Genomic DNA, 11,742 nt, shown 5'->3' with positions numbered 1-11,742 from the left:
CTTCCAGCCCTGCCAAGCGTTACATGACCATAGGGCTGAATATATTCTCGATGACTTCTAAACAATTTACTCATTATGCATAGATAATAATACCTCATCCAACAGGAAATACAGAGGGTGCTGGGCAGACAACAAATTCAAACTGTGTTAAAGGGTTGCAAAAATGTAAGCTCATAATGTTAAGTGAAGATGGTCTCTTTCCAGTGGTAAAAAAGAATTCTCCCCCACTTCCAACAACTCAAATTTTTTTTTTTAATTCTTAGGATTCAGTTCACAATATCCCTCATCAATATTACCTCAAAAAAGAAAACACATCTGCAAAACTCAGGTCCCATTTAAGATGCATGTTTTTATTGAAGTTAAAAAAAAATTTGTAACCAGACAGAAAGAATAGACAAGAATGTTATAATCTGACTATATAATATTCTCTCATTCTTGGTGAATCACTAAAATATAACAAAGGATTGTTCTCTATGCTAATTTTTAAGGTTGTCCAGTTAAACCATTATTTGGTATCCTTTCAACAGGTTAACCTCTTAACTATTTAGAGTTTCTTCTCAGAAACATTCATATATTATACAGAAAACATTCATAGTTTATTTGGGAAACATTCATATTTTATACAAATTTGAGACGAGACCAAAAAAACAAAACCCCCCAAAAAATCCACACAGTTGTAGCTGCAACACTATCCTAGCTGCATTGTGGTGATTATGTTCAGTCAGCTGTCCGCTATTTACACCTGGATTTTAATAGTGTTATTTACAGAGGGGCCAAAAGCACTCATCTAAAGTAAAGGCGCTCGGGTTTAATGTGCACTTTCATAGCCCTATGAAAACACAACCATTATATACACTGTAAACACCACAGGGCATGAAATCCATCTCCAACCACAAACATCAGTCTCACAGATCAAGCATACAAGGTCTAAAGTAAGGTGCCTAACTTTTCTTTGTAAGCATACTTTTCACCCAAGAGTACTGCTATTCTTTTCATAGGACACTATTCACTTATTTCAGATATGGTGCCAGTGCTCAAAACATGCCCAGAACCCCTTTTTGGGGACTGCCTGCATAGTCTGCGATGAACTCTGCTGAACATTCTTGACTGTGGCAAGTCTTCTTTGAACAATCCTTTGAAGAAGGATTTGATTTGGGAAAACAGGCCGAGTTATTCACAGCCACGTGGATCAAACTGTGGGATACAACCCTGGATCAAACATGAGGCACCACTTATTATAAAACGATGAGACCGATTTTCTTGCACAGCTTGTAAATTCAGAGATTTAAGATGCCTGAGCAGTGGCGGTCCTGATGGAGTAGCAGAGATTCTCCTGGAACGAAGACTGAGAGGCAACACTCACTGGAACGGCGTATCTAGGTGGTGGTTTGCAGTTTTAAACACCAGTCCGTTGCCTCGCACATAAACTTTAGTACTCCTCTTCAGTTTCAGTCCCTTTTGCTTTCTTATGGATTGCCCGATTAAAGCTATGGCAAGCAGGGACCCAGTGATTGTCATGAAGCCCCAGCTTACAGCCAGGGAAGCCCTTCTGAGACCGGTGGCAGCACATCCAGTATCCTGGCCCATAGGGCAATGCCTGGCAATAGGGCTTGGGGTGCCACCGGCACAGGGACACATCCCCTTTCACATATTTTTTCTTGCACTGCTTGCACGGATCCTCTCTATAGCGTGGATCCCGAACCCAGCGAGAATCTGCTGGCCTGATATTGTAATATTCAATGATAAACTTGAAATAGCAGCAGGTACATTTAAGAGCCACTAAGCTCTTAGTGGGAAGGAACCTGAAGATTTTCACCATAATGTGGTGGGGCAGAAAAGCCATGTACTGCTGAGGCTCCAGAAGCTGCTGGATTTTAAACCTGGTCTCCAGGAAGTCATGCGACACCTGCTTCTTCCAACTGGATGCCTCAAGCACCGGTAATGTACTTTCCACAGAAGCCAGCGGCACAAATGGATCAGCCGAGACACTTTTTTCCTCAGACGCACGGTCGCCCTCAGCAGCATCTTCAAGCTGACTGGCCTCGGAAGACTCTTCTGTTGTGCTTTCATTCAGCTGGGAACAGCCCGACTGGTGCTGACCAGATGGCAAAAAAAACAACATCCCTGGAAGTGGGTCTTCACAGGACTTTGAACTGGAAGGCTGGTCTTTCTCTACCTTGGACACAGTGATACTAATGCACAAAGATTCTTTTCTTCTCTGATCAGGATTTTGGCTAGCAAGAGGCACAAGCTCTTCACTCATACCATCAATAGCATCTGGGGGCAATTCAATGGCTTGGGGACAGGTGCGAGGAGGAAAAGGTGACCCAACAAGTTCCTCTGTCATTTCCACATCATGTGTATTGCTGTTTTTCAAGGCAGTCTGCTGATCTGGCTCTAATTCTGCACTGTCCGTGTGCAAACTCACGCCTGCTGGCAATGAGGGACAGCCCCGAGGAGCGCCGTCCCAGGCCTGGTCCCCCTTGGGAGAACAATGGTCAGCTCTTAAGGGGCCACAGTCCACAGATACAGACCCCACAGTTTTCACCTGAGTGTCAGGTACCTCCAAGGCGCCTTTGTTTGTTTTGCTTTCCTCAGCCTGGGTGCCATTCACAAGCAACACGCGGCCCACATTGCGACGGAAGCTGTTATTCCTCGAGAGGCTCCCAGGCTCACGCTGGCTCTGCCGCTTCAGGCACTCGGACTCCAGCCTGGCTACCATGTCAAGGACACGGACTGGCTCACTCTGTGGTTCACCAACCTCAGGATTTCTCCTTTCCATGGGTTCTTCACATGCTCCTGGGGCAGACAAGGGCTCGGGGGCTGGGGGCACACCTCTGGATTGTCCGGAAAACCGCACCACAGCAGGTGAGTTAGTGCAGTTTTTCGCACAACTGGCTAGCAGAGCACTGGCTCTTTGCTCGAGGAAGGCAACCATTTGTACGACCGACAAAGGCCTCCCGGCATAGACTCCGTCCCCGTTGTCACTCACGTAATGCACAGAACAATGCTCGATGCCACACGCAAAAGGCTCAGGTTGGTAGCATCTGCTGTTGACTTCCTTCATCCTTTCTAACTGTATCTTGGCTTTTTTAAGATCCCCTGATTTTTTCCTTCTTTTAGTAGCTCTCCCATCAATATCCCAGGAGCTTTTTATTTTCATAGATCCTATTCTATTATTACTACACTGGTGGGCTGCAAAGAATGCAATCTTTTCCTTGGTATTTCCCGGTTTCACAACAGCCCAGATATCAAGCGGCCCTTCCCCTTCCTCACCCTGGTGGATTGTTGCAGACGATGCATTCTTCTTGGTTTTAACATTCACACTGCTCTCTTCAGAACTGTTCCCACTCATACTGCACAGAACATTTGGAGAAAGGATTCCAAAAGGCTTTCGAGATGATGCTTTACCAAGAGAGGCTGAAGGAAAGACACTTGGTTTCATACAGCTAGCTTTGCATTTTTCATCATTTATAGCCTGTTGGTGGCTCATAGGAGTTCTCAGAGTTTCCTTGCTGATTTCCAAAGGTCGTACTTTCTTCTGGAGTTTCCAGTATGGCTTTAGGTGCATAACAGAGGCTCTACAAGGAGGAAATACACATTTGATTAAGATACTGATTTCATTTTTAGAAAAGCTTTTTTTTTTTTTAACTTACACTCAGATGGTTCTAGCAAGTAATAGAAACATTTTCTATCAGTTCAGTAAATCTTTACCAACTCTCATTTCAGCTAGTTTTTAACGTACAAATCAAGAACAACAAAAGCAAAAATAACTACTTTCCGTGGTATACAGACCAGAAAGTAAATGGGTGAATTTCAGACTGACTAGACTACGTGAAGTTCAGACTGACATTAGTTAACATTCTACACATAAAATTAGTGCTTTAAATGTAAAGAAATTTGAACTTACTAAAAACACTCAAGGGTCAGTACAAGGTACAGTAAAGAAGAAATGAAAGTATAAAAGGAACCCATCCAGAATCTCTAGTATAGTAACACTATTTCTTTCTATTTCTTTTAAGTCATCACAACTAGCATTTTATTGATTGCAAAACAGTCTATCAAAATTGTTATATTGCTTTCTAAGCTATTGCCATACTGTTGAATATTTTAGGTATCTGTATTTTCACTTGTCTGCTTATGTTGCTTTGCCCATCTATTAGTGTTGATTTTCTAAACAATCTACTTGTGTAAGCTCTTAACTGTTAAATTTTCTGCAAATTAAATACAAAGCCCACAATCTTTATTAATTCACTAGTTCAGAAAAACAGTGCATGTTTTGTCCCCTGGCTAGGGGTAGAGGTGGTAACCATTTTAGAAATTATAAAGATGATTGATTACACGCAGAGACATGTGTTCTAGTCTTTGTCATATCACTAATTAGCTAGACAGGGTGATTTTACCTTGGGTAAGTCACTTCCTCTCTGGGTCTGAGCTGAAATGTTAACTAAGGGGTTGGAATACTAGATTATTTAATGATTTTGTCAATTTGTATGTCAAAATATCCCACTGCTACACAGAACACCTGGATTGAGGAAAAAGTGTCTCGTAGGGATGCCTGGTCTCCTACAAAGTAAACCTACAGACCAAAATAAACATCTGCAGTCACAGATGTGGAGCAACAGCAAGAGCTTTCACAGGTCTAAGCACATGGGCTCTCACCCACTCTCGCCCCTGGGGACAAAGTCTAAGACATACACATTGGGCAATCCAGCATATCACTTTCTCATTCGCTCCGTAACATTTACCCAGTGCCTGCAATGCGGCAGCCTCCATGGGAACTGCTTTCAGGTATCAGTTTTATTCATCAAGAACGAAAGTGATCATCCAGAGCAAATTTATCTTTCACTTCAAATTTAATTCCTAGAGTCCAGTCTCAGCTAAAAGAAGATATATGGATATGAATATCTTCCAGCTAGGTAAACGAAATCTTACTTTTAAGGCACACGAAGTACCTTTTAAAAGATACCCCTGGGGGACTTCTCTGGTGGCGCAGTGGTTGAGAGTCTGCCTGCCCACGCAGGGGACACGGGTTCGTGCCCCGGTCCAGGAAGATCCCACATGCCGCAGAGCGGCTGGGTCCGTGAGCCATGGCCACTGAGCCTGCGCGTCCAGAGCCTGTGCTCCGCAATGGGAGAGGCCACAACAGTGAGAGGCCCGCATATCGCAAAAACAAAAACAAAAACAAAAAGATACCCCTGAAATAGATCAGATTGATTTGTTTCTGATCTTTAGCAATTATATCCTACATCTGTTGAGATCTCCCCCCTTTGTGCACTACAGCATTTTTAACAGCTTTATATTTTATAGAATTACAGAAACATTATATTCTATATCTATAATTTAGTCTTATAAAAAGAGCCACCCAGAATTCTTCAAGAACAAGATAAAGATATATGAATAAAATAAATGAATAAAAGAGGCACATCTAGTGCCATCTCTCTGGCAACAATTTTCTGGGTTTTCATATCCCTTCGATCCCTCTCTAAGTGAAATCTAAGAAATGGAGGTTGTTGAAAAATCCAATTAATTCTCACATAATGATCGCATTACAGAATGTCTGTGAATAAATTTAAACTTTAGCAATGTGTGTGCCATTCTGCATCACACAATATGTTCTCTTCGCATTCCTCCCCCACAAATTATTTTAGGTGCCATTATTGATAGACAGCAACATTTGGAAGAAACTAATGTGACTGCAGATGGCTTTCGTTTGCGTATATTAACCTGTAAAGTCAGCTCAACTGATACATTACTAACAGACAAGGTTTCAGCAGGATTAAAACAGGAGATGATCCCATGGAACAAAAGTGAAGACAGGTACAACAGCGAATGAAAAAAGCCAGTAAGGTCATTCGATGCAACCAGGGTGACTGCTGGAGGGTGAGCGGTGATTCTGTGGGACCCCCAAAGGAAGCAGAACCTTTAGGCACAGGCTCACGTCCTCCACTGGCTGAAGGATGGCTGGAGTATTAACCTCTCCCCCTTGCTGTGCTGGGCTTGAAGGCCCTGAGACAGAAAAGTGCTGGCAAGACTCAAAGAAACGGCAAAAATCTGAGTCTGGGTTGAAATCAGTGGTGGACCATGAGGATATGATGCAGAGCATCAAGGGCATCTACTGCAAAAATTCATAAAATAAAAACTTTACATCTCTAACAGATTACAGCAGATGGTGGTGCTTTCCCCACCCCTCCAACTCACCCCCTCAAATACAGACAGGCACTGCAGAAAGCTCCAGTCAGGTTTCCATGGTTGCCAATCTCTTCGCACAGGAGTATTTTAAAAGTTTGCCACAGTAAAGTCCTGCTTTACTAAAGTCCTGCTTTAATGCAGGGTTAGAGCACCTACCCACACATGAGTGTTCATTAGACACTCAGAAACGTCCTTGTAAAAAGTTAAGATCCCTGAGCCCAATGAATCAGAATTTCTGGGACTGAGCCAACAATCTGTTTTTTGTTTTTCTTTTTTTAATATTTATTTATTTATTTTGGCTGCGCCAGGTCTTAGTTGCACGGCATGTGGGATCTTTAGCTGCGGCATGTAGGATCTAGTTCCCCAACCAGGGATCAAACCTGGGACCCCTGCATTGGGAGCCCGCTGTCTTACCCACTGGACCACCAGGGAAGTCCCTGTTTTTAACCTTAGATTTAATTCGGAACGGAACTTAAAGGTCATGTGTTAGATCTAAGCATGTCAGGGGGGTTCTGGATGTGGGCTGGGGGGCTGGGCTACTGACAGGGGTGAGGTGGAACTGCCCAACAAAAAGCCGATCGGACAGTCCATACTGAAGCATCTACTCTAAAAGAAGCATAAAGACAGACCCATCTTCCTACCTGTTATTCTCTTTAAAACACCAAAAAAGTCAATGGCCATGTTATTGCCCAGTTTCCTCTCCAGCTCCAGCTCCTCAGTTTCTTTGACACGCGCTGCTTTCCCAGCTCTCTTCTTCTCCAGCCTGTAAGCACTGATGTATTCCTCAGAGTTCTTTCTTTTTCTAGACCATTATTACTCTTAAGCTATATATCTAAGTGACCTCATAGTTTTAATGACCACAGATTCATGACTCCCCAGTGGTATGCTCTCCCAAACGTCATATCCTATGACATGCCTAACAGACATACTCACCTGGATGTCAGAAAGAATCTCAAAAATCAAAATGACTATTTAATGACAGCACCAAGTACCTCATCAACCAAGCCAGAAAGTTGAGTCACTTCGATTCCTCCTCCCATCCAATCACCAAGTCACCCTCCCTTCTTATTCATCCCTAGCACAACTGCCCTAGTTTTAGCTGTCATATCTTACCTCTGCTACACTGTTGTTAGCTACAGGAAAGCCTAACCTCTTCATCCATGAAATGCAAGGTCATGGAGCCCACTCCAGCCAACCTATCACAGCTTCACTCCTGCCCTACCATAATTCACACTTTGGAAGCTTGTTCACAGACCATTACCACAGGACCAAGTAGCTGAAGGCCAATCATATCACCTAATACACAGATTTTAAGGCAGACAGAGCCAAAAACTAACAGAACAGCTTCCAACTTTTTTCATACTAACTGCCACCCATTTCTATCCATTTATTATCTGAAATTTACTAAACACTCTGGGCTGGATATTAGTGTTGCAGTTATGAATAAGACATAGTTACTGCCCTTAAGGAGACAGAAAATCAAATAGGCAATTACGACAGCATGTGATATGTGTTATAAGGATAGTACAGGTGCTGGGAGTCCACGAGGGGAGGAAGGGGGAAGGGGAGGACAGAGAAGGAAGGAGTGTATGAAAGGAAGAGAGGAGACCACCAGCACCAAGCTTAGTCTTGAGGGTACAGAAACAGGTCAGAAAAGCCCTGAAGGAAGATAAATAAAGTCCTAAAAATTCAAAAGGTAGGTGAGGTAGGTGGACAGACAGAAGTAAATGGGTTAGAAAGGAAGAACAGGCAGGATTTTAGCTACTGATTATAAATGGAGGTTGACGGAGTGGAGTCAAGGACGGGTCCTCAAGGCTACAGCAACTGGACGAAGAGTGCTACTTTTTAGTGAGATGGTGACAAAGGTAGCTGAGCAGATTTGGAGCAGAGGAAAAGGTAAGTTCAGTTTTTAAAAAATGCTGCACACAAGCTAGAGATATCTAGTAGGCAGACTGACACAAGTCTGGCCAAGAGAAATATGAGGAAAGGAGCAAGACAGTTGTGACAGAAATTCAATGAGGAAAAAGTTTTCTGGACAGAGATTACGTATGTCTTTTTCCAAAATTTTCACAATGGACATATATTGCATATATTACCGTTATAATAAGAAAAAATGTACATAAAAATAAAGAGCAATCACACACCCTAGTCAAGGTCATATAAAGAATTCTGTCTGGGGGAATCCCCTGGCAGTCCAGTGGTTAGGACTCCACACTGTCATTGCCGAGGGCCCAAGTTCAATCCCTGGTTGGGGAACTAAGATCCCACAAGTCACGCGGCGTGGCAAAAAAAAAGGAAAGAAAAAAAGAGTTGTGTCCAGTTAGTGATGGAGACCCCTGGTGACTCTGCTGTGAGGAACTGCAGTGGGTGAGTAGGGCAGAGCCAAAAATTCATGGTGAAGGAGTGAATGGAAGGTGAAAAAGTGAACGTTAGCAATTTTTTCACAAAGTTTGGCTATAAAGGAGAAAGTCTTTGTACATACCTGTCACCTTAAATCCTTTCCAGGAATAAACTGAGATATAATAATGAATCAATTAAAACTTGAACAACTTTCCTCCAGTAAAGACCAAAATCTTGCTTCCAAATAATTCCAGTATTCTTTATTCACTCTTAGTTTCTGATTTCAGCTCAAAAAAGCTGGAAAAACTCTAACCTAAACATATTGTACAATCCAAAAATTAAGCCATGGGAGAGAATTTAACTTTGCAAAAAGGCCTAGATAAATGCTAAAGTCTAAAGAATCACACTAACTCTAGTCTGTAGAGGACTGAACTTGATCAATGAGGAATCAAATGGTAATACGCGATCAGAATAGGGGAAAGGACGAGATTTCTCTTAGTGCTAACAGACTTCGTGCTAATAGGAAGCCTAACATCGAAGGCCTGTTTCCTAACTTGTCACTCTTAGTCCACAGCCTTGCCCATCTAAACAGGCTAGAAGATAAGGTGTTTCCTTTTTCTTTCTACTTTATGAAAGCTTCAGGAATGCTAATTCCAAAGAGGAGTCATTTATTAGTATACTGGAGCTACTCTTTATTTACAAAAGGTTAGAGGAATAAACATAGAATAGTCCCTGAAAGATCCCTCCCATGGTACCTTGAGAGGGGGAAAAAAGTGTACAGTAAATAAATCACTGTTTCTTAAAGCTTCCAGAGAACATCTTATGACCGCCTTCTTCACTGGACCATTATAGAAACGATAAGCAACTTCAACAAAGTACTCCACATATATAAACAAAATCCTTGTTTTTTGCAAATGAGGTGACAGAGCTAATATGACTTTTGAAGCCCCACAGGTAGATAGTAGAAGAATTAAGATTAGAATCAGATAAGTCTCCCGGATCTATATTTTCCTTGCTTACAAAAATAAATAAATAAAAATTAAAATCCTAGGTTCAATCATGACACAAATAGAATTAAATAATTCTGACAGCATCTATTCAAAGAGCTTCTATCTTTCAAACTGGGGTCAGTTTTTCTTAAGTGCCACATAAAACCTCTACACAGAACTGTGATGATGTAAAGCAGACATATCATGTAACGTAAGAAGCCACACCAATTTAAAAGTATGTAGAAACAGCCCCTATGGCTATTAAAGCAGAAAAAATGCCAACACGGGGAGGGTGTGAATACAGGCGGAGACACAATAAAAGACTCTCATTAACCTCTAAGCACTGACAGAATGCACCCAACTCTCAGAGTACCTTAACAATAAAGCAGAACAAACTCTAAGCCAGAAAAGACGGTATTTCTCAAACTGAGTTCCAAAATATTGGGGACTGGCTTTTTTCCGAGAGGGAGTTCACTCCTTTTTCAAAAGTAATATTACCTAAAACCATTTCATGGGAACTCTGAACTTCGCCTCAGGAGGATTAGATGGTTAGTAGTGCACAATTTAATGGAAAAATCCTTTACTGTCTGTTAATAGATACCGAATACAGAAAATAGCCTTTGGAAACACACATGCGTGGTTTTCAAGAACTCACCACTCACAGCTTTCATCAATCTCAGAATTCACAATGGTATTTAAATATAAGACATACCTGCTTCATAGTTATCTGTAACATAGATGCTATATGATTTAAAACTTCCAGAAAATCAACGTTTATGATGAACTCGATGGGACAACAAAGTATCTAAAACATCCTAAAAAGGTTACAAATTAAGAAGGGTAGCCACTACTTTGCTCTTCTACTAGACTGCAACAGAAGCAACACCTAACACATTTTAACTGTATTGCAAAATACTGATTTAGTGATATTATCCAAGTTTACATGGGACCCCTCCCCGCTTTTCTTAAAGTAAGGAGGAAAGGGAAGGGCCTGGAGGACAAAACACTCACTACAGCTGTTATCAATTTTTAAATAACAATTGGGAATAGAGACAAATGGAAGTATTAGGTTTTGTTAAATTTACCAGGTTGTGAACAGTAGTTCACAAAATTATTTCCTATTGCTCCTGTGACATAATGCCAAATACAAAACTCTGGCATATCACAATTTACTACTATCTAAGCTGATGAGACATCTACTGCTAGAATGAACATCAAAACAAATGAAACCTAATAAAAAGTTTAGTTCCCCCAAAATCATTAACGTATTTTGAAAAGTACACTGAGCATTACCAAGAAAATTTTGCTTCCACAAATTTTCAGATATTCAGCATTTCTGTTAAAACCCTACTGCTTATGTCGACTTAAAAAAAAATGCACCATGTAAAAGTTGTGAATTAAGTTTTATTAGGGGACCTCACTGAGAACTACAGCCCAGGAGACAGCCTCTCAGATAGCTCTGAGGAACTGCTCCAGAAAGGTAAGGGAGGAACCAAGATACATATATGTGGTTTATCAGCATGGGGCGGGGGTGGAGAAGCTGTGCAGTTAAGCAAAAGATTACTGCTAATCACAAAGAACAGACATCTCAAGGGAAGGCTTTCAGTGCTTTTCTATGTAATGGGAAGATATAAGAAGCTGGGTTCACTGAAATTATTCCTTAGCTACACATCTTAACTATCTAGGTTCATGTGTCCAAAGCACAAAATGCCTCCTGTTTTTCTCCATCCTGAATTCCCCTCAGGCTAATGGCTTGATCCTCGTAGAAGGGGAACTGGAGCAGCATTCTTTGTTTACACTTATTTTTCCTATTCTAATATTTCTTACAGAAAACAAAGTTAAAGAAAACCTCTACTCTTTCACATAGAAAGCTGTTACTTCCTTGAGTGTGCTGATGCTTTTTTTAAACTTTGAAACCATCATTCTTCCATACATTTTTAAAAATATTTGGTTGTGAAGGGTCTTAGTTGCAGCACGTGGGCTCCTTAGTTGCGGCAGACGGGCTCCTTAGTTGTGGCATACAAACCTCTTAGTTGCAGCATGAATGTGGGATCTAGTTCACTGACCAGGGACTGAACCCGGGTCCCCTGCACTGGGAGCGTGGAGTCTTATCCATTGCACCACCAGGGAATTCCCTCCATACATATTTTTATAGAATATATATATATATATATATATATATATATATATATATATATATATATATTTTTTTTTTTTTTTT

General features: G+C 41.3%; 1 protein-coding gene across 2 annotated transcripts in view; it reads right to left on the bottom strand.

Moving 5' to 3' along the window:
- Positions 1-332: 332 nt before the first annotated feature.
- FBXO34 (F-box protein 34) overlaps positions 333-11,742 on the bottom strand; it is an 85,958-nt gene continuing 74,548 nt past the window's right edge. For both annotated transcript variants that reach the window (XM_007445984.1, XM_007445985.1), the window contains one exon: positions 333-3,581. In XM_007445984.1, coding sequence (XP_007446046.1) covers positions 1,430-3,581 — 2,152 coding nt within the window. In that variant the 3' untranslated portion in view covers positions 333-1,429. The remainder of the gene's footprint in view (positions 3,582-11,742) is intronic.

Source organism: Lipotes vexillifer, unplaced genomic scaffold (assembly GCF_000442215.2).
Source record: "Lipotes vexillifer unplaced genomic scaffold, Lipotes_vexillifer_v1.1 scaffold43, whole genome shotgun sequence".
Classification (NCBI taxonomy): Eukaryota; Metazoa; Chordata; class Mammalia; order Artiodactyla; family Lipotidae; genus Lipotes; species Lipotes vexillifer.
Note: the sequence above shows the minus strand (reverse complement) of the source record. Positions and strands in the feature narration are given on the sequence as shown.